This window comes from Pelmatolapia mariae, linkage group LG10_11 (genome assembly GCF_036321145.2).
Source record: "Pelmatolapia mariae isolate MD_Pm_ZW linkage group LG10_11, Pm_UMD_F_2, whole genome shotgun sequence".
NCBI lineage: Eukaryota > Metazoa > Chordata > Actinopteri > Cichliformes > Cichlidae > Pelmatolapia > Pelmatolapia mariae.
Window position 1 is genome coordinate 59404738 of NC_086236.1, and position 24912 is coordinate 59429649.

Here is a 24912-nt window from a genome sequence, read left to right on the forward strand (position 1 = left end):
ACATGCAGGGTTATACACTCCCCTGTTTTTTCTTTAAGCATTTGCACACATTGGAATTGAGATGACACCCAGTGTACCTGCAGCTGTCTTTGTTGATTGTGCTGTTGCAGTTAAGGGGTCAAGTGCCTTGCTCAGGCACACCTCAACAGTAGCTGTTGAAGTTTTTCTCCAGTCAGTTAAAGTCTGCTTCACTAAATGACTTTGGAGCAGCTGAAAATAACTTTCCCTTTTAATTCTCAGAAGTATTTAATAATACTTTTATAACTCCTAAACTCCTTTCATCTCTGCAACTCTTTGTTTTTCCATCTCTATCCCTAGCCTCATGATTCGTTTGCCTCATGATTATATAAAAGAGTGTAGCTGTGCTTGCTTCTGCGGAACAGCCTGATCTTCTTCCACATTACCAGCTTTCTAAAATAAAAAATGGGCAAAAGAATCCTTTTTTTAGTGTTTCAAAGATACTAATGCTGTCTAATCTGGTGCTATATGATGCAGGCAGAAAGTCACTGCTTTTAAAAAGTTGACCTCTGACACTCACTTTGCTCTGCTGTACATCAATAAAACTTTTGATATGGGTTCATTGTGCTCTGTTTGCACCTCTGTTGTTAGATGTTCGAAATGTTGCCATTTCATTTTAATTATTTTATATATTATAGCACTACTACCACTACTACTACTACAATATTGTAGTAATGTGATTAGACAGTGTCCTGGCTTCTGGCTGCTCTCTGTGATTGAGGGAACCTGCAAGTGGATGGATGCTGTACTGCAATGAACCACTGGGTGTTAACCAGACTCCCTCGTCAGTCATGGCACGCCAGCACAGCCTGAGGGCAACAATTGATCAGAGTGTTGTATGGGTGCATGTGGCTGCATTTGCTGGCATGTGTGCTTGTGTTTATCACAGTGAGACTTGAGAAAATGATAAGAATTAACAGTGAGAGATATAAAAAAATGTTACTTATTCCTGTCTCCAAAAGCAGGGATGTCTGTGCTGAACACTGTCTCTTTTAAAAGTGTGACACAGTAAGACAGAAATGCCAGTTTTTGGTGAAGGTCACAAAGGAAGTACAAAAAAGGAGGGCATCGTGTAGGTGAACTAATAATACTTACAGTGTAACAGCCTCGCTGTGGTTTATGACCAAGCCGTAACTCATATCAATCTTTAGAAAAAAAAATTAACACACATATTTCTGACTGAAATTAACCATTATTAATTAAAAATGAAGTTCAAGATGCTAAACGTGCATAGATCCATATGAGGTGCAGCATGCCTGGTTTGACATCAGAAAGTCAAACATCCACAGTCAATAAAACTAAAACAATGTGTAAACTCTGCTGTGTGATCATCTGGACTGAGGGTTTCCTGTGTGCGTGCGCCTCTCCTGATGAATGAAGCCCGACTGCAGCTGCAAACAAGTGAGATTAAACCGTGGCCTGTGCTTGTTTGGACACTTTTCTGCAATAATGTACTTTACACCATGAGCGTGTGTTGACTTCTGTTTTCCTTAGCCTTTTGTTTGTGTGTATACATACAGAGTTTCGTGTGTGTGTGTGTGTGTGTGTGTGCGTGTGTGTGTGTGTGTGTGTGTGTTGAGTGGATCTCTCTTTTCACCATCACCATTACTGCATGAAAGACCTGTCAGTCTGTATTAGGTTCTGCCTCTTCCCCTCTGTGTGTGTGTGTGTGTGTGTGTGTGTGTGTGTGTGTGTGTGTGTGTGTGTGTGTGTGTGTGTGTGTGTGTGTGTGTATGTGTGGACGGGTATTAACATCTTCATGGGGACCAAAAATTGGTAGTTTACTATACTTGTGGGGACAATCAGCCCTCGTGGGGACCAAAATCCCGGTCCCCACGAGTTTGAAGGCATTTTTGAGACTCAAAATGTGGTTTTAGTGTCAGGGTTACAATTAGGTTATGGTTAGGTTTAGGGTCAGGGTCAGGGTTAGGCATTCATTTTTGATGGTTAGGGTTAGGGTAAGCGGCTAGGGAAAGCATTGTGTCAATGAGATGTCCCCACAAGGATATAAATACACACATGTGTGTGTGTGTGTGTGTGTGTGTGTGTGTGTGTGAGAGAGAGAGAGAGAGAGAGAGAGAGAGAGAGGGAGGGAAAGGTTGAACTAGGCAGTAAAGCCATTTTAAAGCTATTGAAGGTCATTGTTCGCTCACTCTGTTTTATGCACACTAAATGCTGTGTGAGGTCAGCAGCTCTGGCTTCATTTTTATAGATCTGCGCGTGAAATAATCCGATCTATACCATCAGCAGTGAGATCCCACACCAGCTGTGTAATTTCCCCAGATGATTTGATCATTTTACCACAAATATTACAGCGCTACTGCTGAATTTCCGTTTTTGCTGATATTGCTGATACACTGATATTAACCTGTGGATGTTTGATTCCTCTTATAACCCCCCCCCCTCTCTCTCTCTCTCTCTCTCTTACTCCTCCCCCTCCTTCTCTCTCCCTCTCTCTGCAGGGCTGCGCTTGTGCTCCATTTCCCAGAACTACCAGCGCGGCCCTCATCATCAGCACCATCACTACAGAGGAAAAGTGTCCCACTGGCGCTCCATCAAGTCGCTCTCCAGTAAAGGAAAAAAGAAATATCGACATCAATAACACTCGCGCACTTACGAGCTGGTCATAATAGGCTACTTACGAGGGCGCAGCCATGAGCGTGTGGCACACGCTCCAATAAGCACATCCAGACCAATTCCCTCAATATAAGAGGGGGGGGGGTGAGGGGGGTCATGCCTTCGTAGTGATCTCGTAGCACAACATAGGCTACTGTGGGAGATTTCATCTTGTGTCGATGATCCAACCTCATTCACATTTAGCGTGGAGTTTTAGTGTGATGCGACAAGTTGCTCGCGCCGCGCGCAGTGTGGAAGAAATAGATGGAGGAGCAGACAGGCGGGCGAGCGCTCATCCAACCGGAGGGGAGGGGGAGACGCATTCTCCCCGAGTACACACAAGCAGCGGCCACATCCACTGTAGACAAATCCGTGTTCAGTGACGTGTTTTGTACTAGCCTTTTTTTTAATATATACACACACGCTGAACCATTTTCCATCTCAGACTTAAATTTAACCGGGACCTGAGACTTCACTCTTTTTTTTTCTTTTTGCTCCTAAATTCATGATTTTTAATCACCCCTTTCGAGTTAATTATTTATTTTGTTGCCTCGATAGACCCGTTATTTAGCGCCGTCCACCTCCTCTCTCCTGTTCCCTCCATCCCCTTCTCTCTCTGGGAGTGCAACGCGCTGCGAAGCTCTGAAATTTAAAAAAGAGAGAGAGAGAGAGAGAGCCTGCAGGTAAGACCGCCGTAAGCTTCTTTAAAATGATTATAATTGCATTAAGACACTGTTGTTTTGACTTTGCAGCTTAATGAATGACAGTTCATCCAGGCTCATTTTCATAGCACATTGATTTGTTTCACGTTGCCTGCAACTTAACACACTACTGACAGTGTTGATATCGTAATTCCAGAAAAGAATAATAATATTTCTCAGACTTCCACCACTCCTCTCCATCTCCCTCTCTCTCTGATTAAATGCTGAATGATAATATTCCCACCTATTTTGCGCGGGCCTATAATTAGCGACCGCAACGTCTATTATGCAAATGATCATTTTAATAGCTCGTTTTTAAGCTCTGCCTGCATTCACGCCGCAGCTGTGGAGACTAAAATATCTGCTGCGTTCGCTGACATGATCGGCCGCTTCCCCGAGGATGGAGAGTTATTTCAGCGTGTGCGAATGCGAGTCTCGGTGTGTCATTCGTGTCCCAGTCCGCTGAGTTTTCTCTGTACTGGTCTCTCGATGCTAGGCGTCCATTTTCCACCGTGCAGCCTATGCAGGCAGGGTGATGTGTGTAGCGTACTCTGTTAACAAATGCACCGCAGTCCGCATCACTATAAGTCAGCTCTGCACGCTCTCGGCCCCGTGGCTCTGAGCTCGTATGTGTCTCATCAGTGTGTTATGCACCGCTTTGGAGTGCAGGGCCAGCATCTCATCTTGGCTCCATGTTGAACCTGGGCCACATCATTGCATCAGACGCGTATTTTTTTCCCCATTATTTTCCACAGTCTTCTCTCACTGAACAACCTGTGCAGCTTCGACAGATCCAGAGGTAAAGGGCACCTGACACGCGATCAGCCATTCAGTATTCATCACAGCTCACATCATGTCATTGCTAAAGGAGGACTGAAACGTCTTGAATTGGAGATTATGTAGGAGTGTGCACTGCAGTATTCAGGAGTTTCTGTGCACTGTCAGCAAACAGCACAGTGACTTATACCTGTCTTCATTGTGCCTGCAGACCATGGCAGGTTGCAGCTCTGAGTGTTTTCTCAGAAATTTTCATTATTCAATGAGAAATACGCTGTTGTGCTCGACTACAGTGATGATGACTGTAGCACAAGTTTATACCCACTAAGCTCAGCTTCTCACTGAGTGCTGCATCTATTCCGTTTGGGGACCAGCCTTTGGTTTTAAAAAGCCAGCATAAATGACCGTCAGCTCTCTGCTTTTACACTGTTCATTTATACCCTTGTTTTGTTTTGTTTTCTGTCACTTGATGTTGCAAGTTTACTGTTGAACTTTTCCTGTGTGATCATGCCAAATGTGGGCACTGGGTGGCAGCTAAACTGAAATATTTGTGCATTTCTTAAATATTATCAGCAATGAGATAATGGATGAGAGCCTAAAATTGTTCATTTCTTAACTACACCTCAAATCATTAATTAACTGCGTGTAATTCTGTGCAAATGCATGCAGTTACTGTTTGCGCTATAGCTTCAGTTGTGTGACTTAATGACAGCATAAAGTGCAAGTTTCATGTTACACACTGCACACCGAAAGGGCCTAAAAGGTTCGGTTATGTCTGATGAGAAATCAAAGGTGTCATTTTTGTATCATGGTGCTGCCATTTGCCGCCCACCTCTTTATCAGCTATCAGTGATTCTTTCATTAAGTGCTCTTGGCCCTGTCACTCCCCCTCAGTTCCTCCGCCTCCCACGTGCTAAACACCGTCTGTGCCGTGTGTGTGTGATGTACGTGTGGCCTTGATGATCGTCTCTGTGGATTTTGGATCACTTTCAAAAACCCTGAGTTGGCTCTAAGATCTGCTTTTTACACTCTAAGGTGACTCACTGCAGTCAATACTGATGCGTAGCCCAAACAGGCTGTAGGTGTGATTTAACGCTGGCCAAATTATAATCATCTAATGCTCAAGCGGTCCACAACAATCGAAAAGGATCTCTAACTTTTGACTGTTTCCACTCGTTTACCTGTCTCGCTTAAATTTCACTCCTGGTTGGTCTCTTTCTCTCTCTATCTCGCTTTCTCCCTTTGAGGACAAGCAATTCTGCAATGATCATCACATCTGTCATGTAGCTGTTGTTCAGAGGATCAATGCCTTTGCTGCAATTTTCTTGATGGTCTGAGATTTCACACTGTTCATTCCTCTCTTTAGTGTTGGACTCAGGAGGAAGCCCGGTGCTGTACAAGAGCCACAAATGCCTCAGTTTGAAATACAGCCCCTTAAAAATCTAATCACTGTTCAGTCACATTACTGCATAACTTTTCATCTCTACCCTATGAGTAAAAAGAAACTCCTGCATATGTAAAGAAAGAGTCTAAACTTACACTTGTAGCAAGTCTTGCAGTATTGGGAAAGCTTACATTCAATACACAACACTGCTTATAACTCCAGTGAGCAGAGGCTTTTATCCAAAGCATTCTAAATGACTCCGTTCTCAGTGGCTATGACCCATGCATCAATTAACCCAGAGCTTTAGTGTTTTTAAGTGCTTTGCTTAAGCTTGTATAGCCTAAGAGCAGGGTTGTAAGAGCCTGTGATCGAACCGTGTTGTGTCAGTGATATGCTGTTAGCTGACCTGTCTGTGTGTGCAGGAGCATGCAGCATAAAAACACGACAGAAACCGTGTTAGCATGTCTGATAGGCCAGCACGAGGCTGGAGATACAGGTTGCAGCACCTGTAACTAAATCCCACAAACAGATTACAAAACGGTGGTAGGTGTGAGTGAGAGTCTTGGTTGTTTATATTAGAATATTGAAGCTGCTCACACATGAAACAGATTATGTGACTCAGAGTAGGTGCAGACATATCACTCTACTATTAAGCCTATGAGTAAATAAATGAATGACTATCTGCTAAACATCTGTTTGAGATTAGCTGAATGATTAACAGAGCAGACTCCAGGTCCACAAGAGTTTGCTCATTTACATTTGTCATCAACTCTTTTCCCTATTTATTTATGAAACGATCCAGAAATTATCTGGTATGCAGATCTCGAGAAAACTTTGCTCAACAGTTTCTTAAATAGGCTTATGCGTATTCTCATAAACCTAGGGATGTCACAGGAACCAAGCGTCCTAATGTATCGTTACACACTGAAGAAAAATGACACCCACAAGTGCAGGAAAAACCACACTTGGAAAAGCAAAAACTTCATGATGGTGACTCGTGTAGCTGCCACAAGGCAGTAAGAGTCGGGTTTGAATGTACTTTGTGTTGTTACCCTGAATTCCTAGTTTTTTGATACAGCTGGCATTACCATTGCGAAATCAACTGAAAGGTTTGCAAAGGGTAATGTTAAATGTACAGATGAGGTCAGGATAAGGTACAACAGTGAGTGTCTACAGCCATGTGTAAAACATGCTGGAGACTCTGTCATGTTTGTGGCTGCACTTCAGTCATTGGTGTTGGGGATCTTGTCAGAATTGATAGAATTGGGAAGGAAGAAAAGTACCATCAGATTTTGATCCACCATGCAGTACCATCTGGAAAGCATCTAATTGATAACAGCTTCATTTCTTAGTATGACAATGATCCCAAACACACTGCCAGTGCACTAAAAACATACCCGGATAGAAAAACACACAGTTGAACACTGTCAGTAATGGATTGGTCTCCCTTGGAGCCAAACCATGATTGTTAGTCCAGGACTGATCCGTAGTAAACTCAACATTAGTGAACCAGTCTGGGATCATCTTGACAGAGAACAGAACAAAAGGCAGCCAAAATCCGAAGAAGTGCTTTGAATGTCCTTCAAGAATCCCAGAGAACTATTTCTGAAGACTACTCAAAGAAATGACAGGAACGCTTGCTTAAGAGAGTTCAGGCAGTTGAAAAATAAAGGTGGTCATATCAAATATTGACTTTCAACCTTGTTAGAATTGTGCAAACTGTTTTTGGCTTACATGCTTTATTTACATTTATGTTTGCAAGTGTTTTATTAAATCGCTGCACCTCTTCCCATTTTAATTGCAAAATGTAAAGATACAATCAGTGGCTTTTTCTGGCAACAGGCGTGTTTGGAATCCCAACACAGTCAGCTGATCCAAGCAGAGGTGGACAGAGCGTAGACGAGTAAATAAATCACCAAACATAACAAATGTTCAGGAAATCAGTTTTTGTTTCACATGTCTGAAAGAAAATCTGAATATCATATTTTTAAACAACTGGCTGAGATCTATCAACGAAAAGCTTATTAATTACAACATTTATCATTTTTTAAAATCTTTCTTTGTTGTTCAGTTTATACAAAAATAAAAAACATCCATAACATCACTGCATCAACCTAAGAAATAATGAAGATGATGCGGGAAGTGTTTAACTTAGCATCTTTAATTACATATTTAGTTATGCTACATATGTTGATATTCTGTTTAGTGGGATCGAGGACTCTTTTTTACCTTCTCATTAATGAAGGTTTCATGCATTTGTCTTACACGATGCACTGGATACCCTGTTTGTCAGACAGTTAAAACATCTTTAAATCACCTGCTTGGGCTTTAGGTAAGTTTGATATTTTGTTAACATGAACCAAATCATAAAGAAAACAGGCACCACATTAGAGCTACTCATTTATGATGAATCCTATTAGTTATTTTTACTTTATTTGTATTTAAGTGCATTTCTTTGAACATAAATTATAAATCAACTGAAAAAAATGAAATAAATAATAAATAAATGTGAACTGAACTAAATATGCCACAGCATGACATTGTGTATTTAGACTTTAAGGGAGGTGCAAAAGTGAAGAGGGAGAGGGATTCAAAAACAGAATGAAGTACAATAATCATTTCATCTCAATTCTCTCATTTTATTAATCATTTGAAGCCAAATGGTAATTAAAATTAAATTAACGAGACAGTCATATAACGTATGAATCAGTAATGAAAATCTGTTGTAGGCCTAATTTAACTGCTGATCACACATTACTGGAAGATATCTCCCTGGTTAAACTGGATAGGCACTTGTTTGAGTTTCCCGAAGTCTTGTTGACTAAACTCTGTATTAGAGCAGTAATAAAATAATTATAATCCCCAGTTTTTTTGTCTTTACAAAGGGCAGCTTTCTTCTTGAGTTATTTGCAAGCTTGTTTCCTGGTTAATTTGTTTCTCCCCTGTTGCACTTACATAACAGGATAACTCACTCTTTTATGTATAATAACTATAAATTTAAAGGGCAATTTTGTGTTAGAGTTGCTGTCAGAAAGCGGTTTAATCTGTGAAGACTGGAATATTTAAAGTTCATGGTTGCAAGTGTCCATGTGTTTAAGCATGGATTCACGGGTTCATGAGCATCCAGTCATTCAGAGACACTTTATTTTGAGAGCCTCTTAAACCAAGGTGTTACTGCCACTGCCTCCTCAGGCACTTCTGCTCAGACAGGCAAAGCCTTGGTCACATGGAGTCAGAGGATCTTAGCAGACTCTTCACGAGGGCTTAATGGCAGTTCAGCTACACTTTAAAGTACCTTTTAAAGATGACCTATTTTATGCATTTGTTGTCATCATTTTGACAGTTGTGGGTGTTAAAGGCCGCATATGTGCTTGGTTCGTTTGCGTGTGGATTTCTTCCTATTTTTCTTTCTTTTTTTCTGTGCATCTGTGTTTCTGCATGTGAGCGTGCAAAGATGTAAATGTGCGCCTGCCAGATGTGGGAGCTCAGCAATGAGCTCAGGTGTGTAGCTCTTTCTCATGATTAAGGGGAAAAATCACTGCGGCTACCAAGAGTCACTGCTCTGAATATTTATGCATGTTTTCCTAATGTTCACTGCCGCCATCAGGACCTCAGAATAGAATACCCGGCTTGTATTTTTAGATCTGCCATCATAAGTAGGCCTAATGCATGTTTTTTTTTTTTTTCTTTTGGTCAAGCACTCACTGTTAGCTTATGTCATTTTCAATAACTACAGTCCCGATTCTGGTCCTTTGGAGACCAGACATAATTCTTCCTTCCATGTGATACCCTTTTGTGTGTGTGTGTGTGTGTGTGTGTAGATGCTGCACTGAAAACTTCCACACTTGCCCATGCAGGACCACTGCCTTTCACATGTGTGGAAAAACTTATTACGGCTGTCATCATTTATTCAACAAGCAGTTTGGTAGCTGATTTATGCAATGAATAGCTAATGGAGCAGCTGCTACAAAATTCAAATCTCCTGTGTGATTTATGGCTGTATTATTAGCGCCACAACACATTGGGCATGCTTGTATTTCATACAAGCAAGGTGGCCTGCCTTGCTGGGAATGAGTCACACAGGTAGATCTGATTATATCTGAAGTTTTTTTTTTTAGGCAAGTGAGAGCCTGGTTCTGTGATGGTCCCTGCAGCCGCTTGCTTCCAAAGCCTTTGTTTCTGCAGTAAGTCCAGCTACAGCTAATTGCCTCTAGCTAGCAACATACAATGAAGGCATCACTGTGAGGGTGTTAGGTCCGGGATGCTCAGATTTATGGCAAAGGGGAATGTGTATATTACATCCACACAAACTCCAGTACTATCCAGAATTTATCACCACTCCTGCAATCATTTGCTATTACGACCAGTGTGAAAATTATTGCCGAGAAGAGCAGCTCTGAACCCACTATTTCATAATGTAAAAAAGGTGATGCTGCAGTGCACTCTTATGACATCGTCAGGCTTGCAACAGTTTAAAAAAGGATCAGAATTGAGCTACAGGTACTATCTTATTTATTTCTCACATTCTTCATCCTTCAACCTGGCACCTGCATTAAGCACGGTACACAATGGCCGCTGACAGTGTGGATTTGAGATTCAGGTCTGCTATGTTAGTTGTGGTTAATGTTGCTTTGATCTGCTAGCCTCAAGCAGGGGTGAGGAGAGAGTTAGAGGTCTGGCTAAGCTCACCTCTTTCATATTCAAACTCCCCCCTCCTCCTTTTTTTGTATTCCTCAGCTCAGATCAGCACTGAGTCAAGTGAAATCGCTTGTCAGATCTTGCGCAGCCCCCTTGGGAGCCACAGAGGGCATTTGTACAGATTTCTGCACATATGCAGTAGTACCCCACAGGACCTGCAAACAGACCTAAATGTGTAAAATCTTTTGTCCACATTAACGTTTGAACTAATCACTGTGACGCAACTATTGAAATAATACTGCCACTGTTAATTATCCACTATTTCCTCAGGGTGCAGTTAGAAAATCTTGGCCGTTTGAAGTCATCTACTCTTCAACCAAAAAAATATACCGACTTTCTATCTATATCTGCCACAAGGCACTTGAGTGCATTGTGGCCTAAACTTGAGTGCATTCCACCTGTGAGCCCTCCTGGCTTAAATGAATTATAAACAGACATTAAGCTTGCATTGGCGCATCGTAAATCATTTTAACCTTGTTATCTTACACAGAAATGATAACAACAGACCTGCCCATATCTTAATAAAATACACGAAATCCTTCTGCCTGCCTGTCTGTCTGCAAACTTCTACCAAGTCAGAAGTTGAGCAGCCAAACTTGGCACACAGGTACATCATAGTCCTCAAGGTTCTTCTATATCTATATCATGTGTCACTATAATTTTATTCCAATAACATTTAATAATTTAGATTCACAAAACCTGAAGTAAACATGATGTATACACTACTCCAACATGTGCTCATTACATTCCAAATCTGTATCTCTAAATATCCAGAGCAACAACACATCTGACATTTCCTATCGTGGTATAAATTTTACTTTTTGATGAGAGAGAATACTTTACATCCAGCTTGGTGTAGGTGGACTGCTGCTGCTGCTGACAGACAGCTGTTGCCCACTGCAAGTATTCTAAAGAGCAATTATGGGACAAACTATATTAAAATACGTTAATTCTTGATTTACAGAACATCCTATTACTGAAAATGTAGCCTATGGTTTTCAGAGTACATACTTTGTTGGTTGTTGCCCCGTTGCCCTGTGATTACAATGTTGTCTCTTTGATTTTTTCTTTTTAATGAAATGCAGTTATGCGGACAATTTGTAAATGTTAAGTAAGTTAGACTTAGAAATCTCTTTTAGGCTGGGCAAGTTCAAAGTAGTAAAGATGCCCAGTTTGTTGCAGATGGTGTATTCTTTCGCTAACACTTTGCAATACGGCTCGTTACTACGGGTCTAATTCTCCTGCAATAAAATGGGAGTTCAATGGATTTTATTAAGAATTACATTGTAATTATATTTACATGAACATATAAAGGCATTACACAAGAATAAGGGGGTAACAAGTCAAATAAATATTATTTTCCCATCCTACGTCGGGAGTACACCATATTATGGAGTGACTTAACTTTGCCTTTTACGTCTTTATTTTTTTTACATCATTATTTAACCTCCTAGGACCTGGCATCCACATATGAGGACATCACATTTTGGGTTATTTAGACCAAAATACTCAATTTTGCTCTACAAAGGCCTGATATCCACTTACGAGGACATTATACTGCTACTGTTCTATCGAAATTTTAAACGAATATATTCATATGTGGCTCTCATTTTTCTTAGAAACAAAAAATAAGTAAAAAAAAAAATCTAGTAATTCTTTGTTTTTACATTCATCAGGTCCCAATCAGCCCAAATATCAAAGAGAAATTAAAAATGCATGCTGTGGAAGAGTTCAGGTCTTAGGAGGTTAATATTCATTTAGCTATGTGCATGATGAATTTCGTGTTATGCAGCTGTCCTTTTTTACTTACGCTGTTCTTAAAATTACTTCAAATACAATGTATGTCTCCTTTCTTATAAAATACCCAGAAGTTAAGCCACTTTATAATACTGAAAAGTCACAATATTTCCCCATCTCACATCGTAATTATGCTGATGAAACACTAAGTTTATTTAAATCCAGGTTGAAGACTCACCTATTCTCAGCTGCATTTGAATAAAGCACCAAATCCACACTTTTAAGCTTAAATTTCTAAACTTAAATTTTAACTACTGATTTTATCTACTGTTCTGATTTTATCTACTGTTTTTTTAATCAATTCTAATCATGCTTTTTATTTGTTTTTGTTTTTAATGTCCCTGTAAAGCACTTTGAATCACCTTGTTGTTGAATTGTGCTATATAAATAAACTTGCCTTGCCTTGCCTTGCCTTGATGTATTACCACTCTTAAAATTACTTAAGCTTACAGTACAATTTGTATTTCTTTTCCTGCAAAATACCTGCATGTGTTGTTACGCATGCAGTACTTAAAATGACTTATGCACTACTGAAATTTACCTACAATATAATTTTTTTTTGGTTTCCTGTAAAAAGCTGACTGAGCCCCTTAATCTAGTTTACTACCTTTAAGTTTGTCCATCTAAACATTATTACAATGTTATTTACATGGAACAACAAAATACATGGAGATTCCATTTAATTACAGAAGAATTATGTCTTTGGTTGCAGGCTGTATTATAAAGTGTTACCGTTCTTTCTGCTACAAAAACTGGTTAACTCTGGCATGTAACTGATGTCCCACTTGTGTCAGTAACACAGTAGATCATTGAGTGTATGGATCGGCCAATCAGCAGTCAAGAGTACAACCCCAGTGTTGCAAGATTAACAACACTGTCAGCTGCAAATGTCTGCTGACAAAAGACTCTGCAGAGCTCAACACTGACCACTAGGGGGTGGATGCTGTAGCCTCAAAATTATATCAAGAAATTTGCAATAACGATATTTATCACTAATGATAATGATATTTATGATGATATAGAAAAGCAATACTGATTACATGATATATTAATGATTGCAGTTTGCAATACAGCAATATGTATTAGTGTAAACAAAACAAAAGATATATTCAATTGATGAAAGACTGCCTAAATCAAACTGTGAAGCTATTGCTACAAAGTTCCAACAGCACCACCAGAGTTATAGTCAAACAGTAGCATATATCCAGTTCACAGAGCTCAGGTAGTGTTTTCAGTGGAGAAGTGAAAGTGTTAACATAACTGCTTAACACTTTAACAGTAACTAACCTTGTAAGGCTTCAGGAGCTGCACAATATTGTCACATAATATAACAGAAAAATATTTTCAGCCTGGGATGTTACATCTTGGGTCAAGGTTTGTAAAGCTGTTTAAGGCCATCACCATATAATGTCATCAATATTTCCCATCCACTGTTTGCTCTTTCTGTCATTTGGAGTGCAACTAACCAGAGTTACAGAGATTAATTATTTACTCTGTGGTTTGTTAGGATCTTCTTCTCACATGCCATCATAGCCTGCTTATACTCGACATTGTGTTTTTGCCTCAAGTGTTGAAACAAGTTTGTTGTTTCCATCTTTAACAAACAGTTTGGGGGGAAAAAGTATTGGAAAATATCTTTCAAATTGTTGAAGTAGTGCTTGGTTATGATTACTACCTTTTTAGGTAGAAATGATCATTCTGCCTAAAAAGAAAGGCTGGTGTGGTGTACAAGGGCGTGTAAATGCATGGCATCCCTATATTTTAATTATATTGTTATATGACACTTTTATTTTACGTAAAAGTTTATACCGGTATTTTTACAGACAATAGAAATTCCATTTTTATAAGTTCTCCATTTCCACAAGTGAACTTGCTGTTTGTGCCTTCCTTACACTGAAAAAAGCTCTGTAAAGTTACAATATAACGTACCATTGTGTTTTTTCTGTATTTTCTAACCAGACATTGAATGTTAAAAAAAAGATAATACTGGTTGTCAGGTGTATCGTGACCATAAAAAAATTATTTGGATCAAAAAAAGAAAGAAAAGCAAAGCAAAAAAAGAAACTTTAAAGGACCGTACATAATTATTTTAATGGTGAAGGAACTACTCCTTAAATAATAACTGTAAGTCTCTAATTCCATAGCAGTTGAATTGAATCCTTTTCATTATCGTAGGGTTTGTGATTAATGTGATTAATAATAGTGTTGTATAATAACAGTATGTAGGGCTTTTTTTATCAATAATCAGGCCATAAAGTAATATAGCCTGGTTATGGTACAGTGCTTCGCTCCTGAATGCAATCACCGCTCTGACGGTTTTTGAGGTTTTGTGATTAATAAGTGACATGATGTTGCAGGGTTTAAACATTTCCACGGTAACAGCAACTCCCATCAGTCAGAGATTGTATCAGTTTAGGATTGTAGGTAGAGTAGTCCTTTTCTGCAACATTTCAAATTAAATGTATTTTTGTCAAAGATTGTTAACATAATACGGACTTGTTGTTTCCACAGGAGCACAAAGCATTGTAGTGTCATAGCTCATAATAAGTCTACTTTGCATGGTTACAGCATTATGGCTCATTATCAAAATGCCAAAGTGGGGTTTCATAGAGCAACAAAATCCCTGCATGGAGGAGGTTTTTGGTAGAGACAGTGTTATTGCAGTCTCTTTTTTTATCGTTTTACCCGATACAACCTAGCCTAAATCAGTATATGTTTCCCCAAAGTACAAAGTCTACTCATTTTAAACTGCAAAAGAAGCATGTCATGTTCACATACCCTTTTAACTACACCATAAAGACTTCTTTTAAAAAGCAAGACTCCTGTCAGCCTAAAGAAAAGTTACAATGCCTTCTCCCTTATCTGACCTTGAACCCCTTTAATATTTTTTGTGCAGCTCTTTAATTTTTTTTCATGGCCTCTTGTTCTTTCACGCTCTCTTGCTCTAGCTTCTTTGCCATTCTCTTCTTTCCCCTCTTTCTTAATTATTGCTGGAAAATAGAAATTACAGATAATTAAATGACAATTATGATCTCCGCCCACGCAGGGGAGTTTTTACTCGGGAGAGTAACTTTGTAGGTTATTCTTAAGGTCATTCATTACATGGAGTCAAAGACTATACACACACACACGTACACACAGATTAGATACTGTATTTTTAGGCCTTGGAGATACTGTAATCCCTTCTAGAAATGTATTTTCCACAGGGAGAGGCAGCATGTTGATAGGGTTGGAAGGTCATACACACACACACAATCACTTTCGCTTGTTTGCTTACACAAATTCAACCACAGTGTATAAATAATAAGCCACACTGTGGTGGTGTCATTTGACAGTTTACATAATAAGATGCCTGAAAGCAGAGATACAAGGCTAACTGTCTAACCAAAGGGAGCTGAGGGGAACATTGCTGGGATTCAATAAGATTGGACTAGACCCATCCTCAGAAGCACTGGAGAGAAAATGCGCACACACACACACACACACACACACACATGTCTGGTTTGCTATCCTCGTGGGGACATCCCATTGACATAATGCTTTCCCTAGCCCCTTACCCTAACCCTAACCATTAAAAATGAATGCCTAACCCTGACCCTTACCCTAAACCTAACCATAACCTAATTGTAACCCTGACAGTAAAACCGCATTTTGAGTGTGAAAATTGCTTTCAACCCCGAGGGGACCTGGATTTTGGTCCCCACGGTGCAGAAAGTCCCCACCAGGATAGTAAAAGTCAGATTTTGGTCCCCACCAGGATAGTACGAACCCGTACACACACACACACACACACACACACACACACACACACACACACACCGTTTCTCCTTCCATGTCTCTTTTTCTGTCTCTGAGGCAGCTCTGTTTTGGGCCTCACAATGCAAACAGGATGTAACCTATTTTGATCACGGTGCCATATTGCATCATCAAATATTAACAGACTTGACTGCACTGCATTATGTCTGCTAAATAATGTTTGCTGAATAATGTGTGCTGCTTCATCCTACCCTCGTGTTTGTTTCAAAACCCATCATACAAAGACGCTGAGAAAAGGAAATACTTCCTGTGTCTTCGGTAACAGATGCCGTTTAGTCTTTATTCATGTGTATTTATGAGTGTGTGTGTGTGTGTGTGTGTGTGTGTGTGTGTGTGTGTACGGGTTCGTACTATCCTGGTGGGGACCAAAATCTGACTTTTACTATCCTGGTGGGGACTTTCTGCACCGTGGGGACCAAAATCCAGGTCCCCTCGGGGTTGAAAGCAATTTTCACACTCAAAATGCGGTTTTACTGTCAGGGTTACAATTAGGTTATGGTTAGGTTTAGGGTAAGGGTTAGGGTTAGGCATTCATTTTTAATGGTTAGGGTTAGGGTAAGGGGCTAGGGAAAGCATTATGTCAATGGGATGTCCCCACGAGGATAGCAAACCAGACATGTGTGTGTGTGTGTGTGTGTGTGTGTGTGTGACCCAGAGCATCTGTGTTGCTGTGGTCACACATTTATCTATTGATAAAGCTTTAGTGCGCTCGTCCTTGTGCCCGGGTCTCAGAGTCAACACGCTGTTAGTGACTTGAAATATCTGCCTCTTTCTTTCCCATCTCTGCCCCTTTCTCCCTCTGTCTCCCCCCACCACCCCCCTCGCTCGATGCTGATCCAGACTTTGGAATTCAATGTTGCTATGGTAACAATGTCGGGTTGGTCCTCCCTGCCTCCCCCTCTTGCTCCTCTTATTCAGAGTAGATGCAGTTTCCTTGCTCTGGAGTCATTCTCTCTTTAGCCTGTAAAGCTGTCCCTCCTGTGATTACACTTTCTGTTAACAGTGTTAAAACACACAACAGAGCGTAGAGCTGAAAATGGAAAAACTAATTTGGCCATAACCCTAAGCATGGAAAATAAATCATAATTCATGTCATACACTTCCATTAATTTACAAACCGTCTACATTCCTGAATGCTACACAGGTCTGTTAGGCAGCAGTCGAGCTAAATGCTAACATCAGCATGCCTCACGGTGACAGTGGGCTGATTTCAAGTACATAAAATGTTGTTTCACCATTTTTAATTTCAGATTCAATAACCAAGGTTGGAGTGTTAATTTATCCATGAATGCTAACAAGTAAATGGCCTGTATTTGTATAGCGCTTTACTTAGTGCCTAAGGACCCCAAAGTGCTTTACACTACATTCAGTCATTCATACACTGGTGATGGCAAGCTACATTGTAGCCACAGCTACCCTGGGGCACACTGACAGAGGCGAGGCTGCCGGACACTGGCGCCACCGGGCCCTCTGACCACCACCAGTAGGCAACGGGTGAAGTGTCTTGCCCAAGGACGCAACAACTGAGACTGTCCGAGGCGGAGCTCGAACCGGCAACCTTCCGATTACAAGATGAACTGCCAACTCTTGAGCCACGATCGCCCCGAGCTTAGCTGAGTGCATCTCACATACACCTGCTAACTAGGGTTGCCAACTCCCTGAAAAATAAATAAGGGACACCTCGTGGCCAGGGCCGGGCGACCCAGTTGTCTTCACCCTTCCCAGTGTGGTGAATTTTGTAGCTCTTTTTTTTGTGTGTGAAATTGTTTTTTTAACCATTTGATTTGAATTTGATTTAAGTAGATGCATATTCTTTGTGATATGAACACATGGGAAACAAATGATCATTTAGCCATTTATTTTTAGCTCAAAATGACAATATTAACACAATAAAACAGGTCTCTTTCTTAAACAGAAGCCTGTCATGCTTAACTTTTGAGAATATAAGTAAATCTTTCTTTAAAAGAACTCTGTCCTGCTTAACTTAAAATTATATAAATTAATAGAAAACAATAGAACGAAAAACATTCTTGTAACGGTGTACATATAGTGCATTTAGTACAACTGGCTTCAGTTGAGGTATTATTTCAGCTTTTGCTCCCATTTGTAAACCCACTTGTTCCCATGATTACGCATCATAACTCATCATCATTATTCATCTATGTATTACTTTTATGTATTAGTCATCTATTTGTTGTAATCATCTATCCTTGCAGTTGTTTATTACACAAAATAAATGACATTATCACACTTCTGGCCACATAGGGCTGATATTCACTGCTCATGCCCATATTAACCTTAACCAGAGGGTTTAAAAAACAAACAAACCAGTGTTTACATACCATATCTGCTTCTGCCGTGGCCTGGTGGACAAAAAATTGGTTAAGGGTTCCCCGAGCTTTCACGCCCCTCATGTTCTTCATGTGCCCACCATTAGAAGCATGCCTATGGAAAAAGTGCGCCGGCACACAGTGCAGTGCGCTTTATAGGTGTTGTCGTGCACTTTTTCAGCCAGGTGTTTTCCTTTTCCCATTCCTCCCTGTACTTTTGCAGCCTTTTTTTTCTTTGCTGGAACAAACATTACTGGTCTAATGCTGGGCTTACACTGTGCGATTTTTTGGCCCATTTTGAGCCGATTTTTGAGTCGTGCGATCGTTTTGGTGATCGGCCCGATTTTGGCCTTCATCGTGCATCGTGTAGTATACGTGGGGTACGTGCTCACGCGCAAACACGTAAACATCGGTGAAAAAGACGGAGCAGCACGGCTGTGCAGCGTGTGATCTGGACACAAGTGATGGAGGCACAACTTGTAGAACTTTGGAAAGCTCATCCGAGCTCATGCGACTGAATAAATCGCACAGTGTTTGCCCAGTTTGTTTCCCTGTTGGCCATGCTTCTTGTTGTGGTCATCTGTTGTCTTCCGGTATTTTCTCCGCAAGCGACCTTTCCTCGACCAATGAGATAAGCGGTAATCTGAATTGTCATACTCGAATTGTCATAAGTGTCAGCTCATTGGTCACAAAGCAGGAGAGGGGCTGGGAATTATGTTTTCAAACAAAGCGTTAATTCCATTAACATTTATAGACTACTTTTGATTCTCACTGTATTACGGGACAAAGTGCGTCCCTTATTAGCTCAATACGGGACGTGTACTTTTGTTTCTAAATACGGGACGATTCCGTTTTTTAAGGGACGGTTGGCAACCCTACTGCTAACTGTGATGTGTAATATATAAACATGAGACATTCACTCACCAAAGGGGATGCACAGAATTTTTGGGAGGTCCGTTAGTACAATTAAATATATAAAAGGCCAAACTGTAAAGAGGTCAAGCTCAGTGAATTAAAAACAAAGTGGTGAATCCCAGCAGAAACCTAGCAGTTAGCATTGGCTAGTTAAGGCAGCCACTGCTAATAAATAAACTTTAAGCCTGAATAAAATTTAAACAGGTGAGCTGAAAAAAATGTCATTGCTTGTATATGCCACTAAGGGGTAATCAGCTATTTTTTGTACTATACTTTACATTACAGCTACTTCCATTTATTACTTTCATGCCACTAGTATTAGTGCTAAGAATAATTGCCCACTTGAAGTATCTGATAATTTTCTTACTACCAGCAATCCTGCTATAATCTTTAAAACCCAACAATGAAATAAATAAAACTAACAACGACTGCATAACTATTCCAAGCCTGACGTACACCAGCTACTTTGTTAAGTTCATCTGTTGAGTTGCTTGTTAATACAACTATCAGCTAATCACATACCAACTCAGTGAGCATCTAGACACATTCAAGATGATCTGCTGAAGTTCAAACCAAGCATCAGAATGGGGAATCCAGGTGATCTAAGTGACTTTACTAAAGTATGGTTGTTGGTGTCAGATAGGCTGGTCTGAGAAATTTAGAAACAAATGATCTGCTGTGATTTCCCCACACAACCATTTCTGTGCTTTACAGAGAATGGAAAAACACAACATATCCAGTGTGCAGCAGTTCTCTGGGGGAAATGCCTTGTTGATGTTAGAGGTCAGAATAGAATGGCCAGACTCCTTCAGGATAATAGGAAGGCAGCCAAAGTTCAAACTGTTACCTTCCACTTGTTACAAGCACGGTATACAGAAGAGCATTTCTGATAACACAACATGTCAAACCTTCAAGTAAATGTGCTACAACAGCTGAAGACCACACCAAGTGCCATTCATGTCAGCTAAGAACATGAAACTGAGGCTACAAATCCCACAGGCTCATCAAAATTAGACAGTAGAAGATCAGAAAAACATTGCTGCATAATTCAGAAGGTAAGGTGAGAATTTGACATTAGAAGTGTGAAAGTATAAATAGTAAATTAAGTGGTTCTTGTACACCGCCCTTCTGTTCTACTCAAAGTGCTTTATACAACATGGCCCATTCACTCATTCATACAAGTATTGTTTTCTACACATAAGTGCTTTCTATCTAACATACTCAGTGGAAGACATGGGAGAGCCACTTGGGGTTCAGTATCTTTCCCAAGGATACTGAGACATGCAGACTGGAGACCAGAGGAGCCAGAGATCGAAACACCAACCTTCCGATTGGCCTCCTGAGCTACAGCCACCCACTGATAAATGTGGTATTAATGGTGTAGGCTGCTGGTGGCGGTGGGATAATGTTGTGGGGGATATTTTCTTGGCACACACTGGGTGCCTTAACACCAGCTTAAAGAAGGTCCAACCCATTACTCTCGAGATGGACCTTACAAATAGGCTGGCGAATGTATAACGTTGTTGTAGAGCTGTGCAATTGAGGAACTGCATGTTTCTATTTCAATATACGGAGGTTGTAACCTGGTTCCAAGCAAATATTGAGTATATTATAAATCTTACTTGGGATAACTTAAATTCATTCATAATAACTTAAAGAATTTTATGGAAGTCTTCCCAAATGACCACATGCCAACAGAAATATCATTTTTCTCAAATATAAGGATACGAAGGATACCCTAGCCCTAACCCTACTGTTGAGCTGGCAAAATGAAATTTTAATTTAAGGAAAGTAATGTAATGTGCCACATTTACTTTTTTCATAATATGTCGTTGACCCAAAAATCACAGCAACAATAAGAGTCCATTTATTAATTTAGTCCTAATTTATACAGCTCTTTGTTATCCATGATACCAGCTAAAAAGTCTTATAAATGCACATGTGAAAAGAAGTTAAATACAGCAATGGCTCATGTCAACCGTTACGTAATAGCTCTCATCTGCAGAGTCATGACTTAATATTTACTACTGTACATAAATGTAATACAGTGCAATATATTTCTGTCTTTGTTCATGTGCAGCAGCAGAGCAGTGACCATGAACTTCTATCTGCAAGTTTCCTGCTAACAGCAGACGAGCAGAGGGCGGGACAACCGTCCACAACTTCCACCAGCACCAACTTTCCAGTGAGTCGAAAAGAAAGAGAGAGAAAGAGACAGAGGCAAGAGAGAGGACAAGAGCAAGAAGGAGAGAGGAGAGCGGGTGAACACAGTCGATGGATGCTGTCCGGATCGAGGGGACAGCACGTTCTTCACTGACGAGGAAAAGAAAGATTTCAAAATTGAGTCGAAGGATAGAAACTCGCCGTCAGGTAGGTCTCACTTTGTCACTCTCTGCACCGTCAGGTTTAGCACATTTGTGTCTGTGAAAAGGAAACTTTTAACACAACAGAAATATCTGTGGAGGCAACTCTGCGATACTGAGACAACTTTCTGTCTTTCACACTTGCCTGGTTCAATGTGAAAGGCTGTAAGTGAATTATGTAATGTGTGAGTGTATACATGGATGTTTGTATGTAAGAGGTTCACCAACATTGCCTCTGTAATAGAAGTAGGTGCAAGGTGATCCCATGTTACATCTGCTGTGTGTGTGTGTGTGTGTGTGTGTGTGTGTGTGTGTGTGTGTACGGGTTCGTACTATCCTGGTGGGGACCAAAATCTGACTTTTACTATCCTGGTGGGGACTTTCTGCACCGTGGGGACCAAAATCCAGGTCCCCTCGGGGTTGAAAGCAATTTTCACACTCAAAATGCGGTTTTACTGTCAGGGTTACAATTAGGTTATGGTTAGGTTTAGGGTAAGGGTTAGGGTTAGGCATTCATTTTTAATGGTTAGGGTTAGGGTAAGGGGCTAGGGAAAGCATTATGTCAATGGGATGTCCCCACGAGGATAGCAAACCAGACATGTGTGTGTGTGTGTGTGTGTGTGTGTGTGTGCATCGAGCCCTGCTGATACCGAGGGGGAGAACATTGTCAGGGTCATGAATATGGAGTAGACTGAGTTTGGGAGGGTGAGATCTGTTGTGCTTCACATCAATTCTGTCTTGTTAAGCAGAGTCAGCAGAGTCATTAAACTCTCCTCCAAGGACACATCATAGAGCCACTTATGCACCTCCCACATCCGCCTACACCTCGCGCTCATCTTTTCTCATCGCCTCCCTCTCTCCCTCCCACCGGTGCCCCTCAACTCCTGCTCCTCATCATCTCACCTTCTTTGTTTGCTGTCTTTTTTAATAAACTGCACTTTGTTAAGTTCTTCCTTGTTCTCCTGCCCTACGATAAATGCTTTTTATTTGCACTCCTGATGCCCACTCTCTCCAACTTCTCACTCACCTCTTCCTCCACTTTCTGGTTTCCCTTAAAGGCATGGTGTGTGAGAAGGGGATCCAGATCCTTCTCACCACCGTGGGGGCATTCGCTGCCTTCGGCCTGATGACGGTGGCAATAGGCACGGACTACTGGCTGTACTCCCGTGCCCTCATCTGCAACAGCACAGCCAACGTGACCCAGGATGACCCTCATAATAAGGACAAGAAGGACCCTGGTGCTCTCACCCACTCCGGTCTATGGAGAATATGCTGCTTGGAAGGTAACAAAAGAGCTTTCATGGACAGGAATCTGTGTGCGGGATTTGGACTTAAGTAGACGCATGTTTGAAAAAGTTTGAAAAAGATTTGTTAAGACTGTTGATTCCAGTTCAGAGAGTGCAGAGAAGACTGGGACAGGGCAAAATTGAAATTTAACAGACTAGCTTATAGCTACTTTCTGGATCTTTAGGTTCATATTCAACTGAGAGAGATAATAGAGTTGCAGGGTGGAAGGGCACTCACAGCATTGTGTGACTTTAAGTTATGGTTGTGGTGGTTTCAGACTGGATGCTGTGCAGACAGCAGATGAATTGAACCACTGTTTAAATCACATGTGGCATTAATCACTGCATGCAGTAATTTTGATACTCTGTTTATTATACTCTATTTATTGGCTCTTTTTATTATTTTCTATATTCAGTTATTTAACCTTCAAGCTGGTGGCTTGAAACCCGCTCCTGAGGTCCAACTAGAAAATCGTATCTCATTGAAATGTTAAAGCTTATAAATGGGAAAACATTTCCCATTATTCAGTCACATATTTTTTTTAATAGTATGCATTGTTCTTCTGTTAAATGGGATCAGAGTCTAACAGCAAGAACCTCTCACTTGACTTTAGAAAAACTTTGTTCAGGAGGGCGCAGCACTGCAGCAGTACCAGCACCAACATACACATTTCATTTGTATTTGGTCGACCGCGCCACAGGGCCAAAAAAACAATTTTGCATAATTGCAATATAATTACGTGATACTGAAGCGTAACCCTCATCCAAAATAATCCATTAATCATTGTCTGGGATTCAGGATGCATTCATTCAAGTCAATTGCTGAAACAAAAGCCTCTGTTCACCCATCGGCTTCTCATTTCAAGTGGCGGAAGATACAGAATCTGGCAGCAACCATCTCTCAATCTTCACTTCTTGTGTCACTGCAACACAAGCTGCTAATTCATTATACATTACACTGCCTGCCTGACACTCTACAGTAAAAGCTGGGATGGAGTTAACAGTGAAGAAGCAAAGGGGTGGTGTGAGTTTGCGATCTGTGCCTTTGCTCACATGCAGACTGAGGTAAAAGCTTTTTTTTGTCTCCAGGAAAACTGCTTGGCTCTCTTTATAAAGCATCCCTGGCCCATCCTGGGCTTGGTCATTGTACAAAGCTAATTTGTCCTCATCTCTAAGCTTCCTGATAGCAAAGCAGCCAATTAGAGATAAGCTCTAGCCCTTGCAGCTCTGCTGCAGTGCACCCCCACCCACTCTTTCCTTTACCCCTCTCTCTCTCAGTTTTTTCCACTTGCTATCCCTCTGCCTTCCTCCCCCAAACATTTTTACATTTCATCTTTCACCGGTTTGTCCTCATCTTTGCCTCCTTGTAGTTTCCTCTCGTTTTCAGCCTTTTCTGCTGCAGTAAAGCTGACAGAGTCTTGGCGTGGCTTAGAGGTCAAGTATCCTTGATGTCTGTGGAGTATTCAGCCAAGATAGATGCTCAGTAGTTGTGCAGTGATGCAGTGAGGTGTAGAAGGGGTGGAAATGCAGGACATGCTAGCTCCAAAAGATTTATGCCTGCAGGTGGGTGGCACATTGTGCTGTGGATATAGACGTGTCCTGTCCTCCTCTCCCCTCTGCAGACTCATTTAAGGTGGGGTTGCACTGACTTACCAGTCAATGAAGATTTTATCTGTCTGTGTGATTTTTCGTTAGATAATCCCACAAATGTGTGAGCCTGATACTGAACATGTCAGCTGCCAGAGTCACTTAGCACAGCTGTGTTTGAGGTCATGTAGTGAGATGATATTGGAAGCACGTTCGCATACACTCATTGAATACTTTATTCAGTTGACCCTTTTGTCTTAATGATTTCCTGGCACAAATTCAACAAGGTGCTGGAAATGTTCCTCTGAAATGTTGGTCCATATTGGAATGACAGCATCACACAGCTGATAGGAATCCATGAAATAAATTGAGAGATGTATATATTGGTTGTAATGAGGTTTATTACACGAAGCTGTCCTCTGTCCTCTCATATCAATGAAGCATTTTCACCTAAAGAACTGCTGCACATTGGATGTTTTCTGTTTTTCAGACAATTCTCTGTAAATCCTAGAGATGATTGTGTGGGAAAATCCCAGCATTTCAGCAGTTTCTGAAATACTGACTAGCCTATTTGGCCACTGAAACGTCACTTTTATTCACTCTCTCTGCCTCTTACGGAAGCAG

At 40.8% G+C, this 24912-nt stretch overlaps 1 protein-coding gene across 1 annotated transcript in view; it reads left to right on the plus strand.

The window, feature by feature from the left end:
• Positions 1–2970: 2970 nt before the first annotated feature.
• Positions 2971–24912, plus strand: part of cacng8b (calcium channel, voltage-dependent, gamma subunit 8b) — a 29157-nt gene continuing 7215 nt past the window's right edge. Inside the window, exons 1-3 of the mRNA XM_063486845.1 lie at positions 2971–3317; positions 21133–21422; positions 22474–22698. Of these exons, the coding sequence (XP_063342915.1) occupies positions 22476–22698 (223 nt within the window). The 5' untranslated portion in view covers positions 2971–3317; positions 21133–21422; positions 22474–22475. The remainder of the gene's footprint in view (positions 3318–21132; positions 21423–22473; positions 22699–24912) is intronic.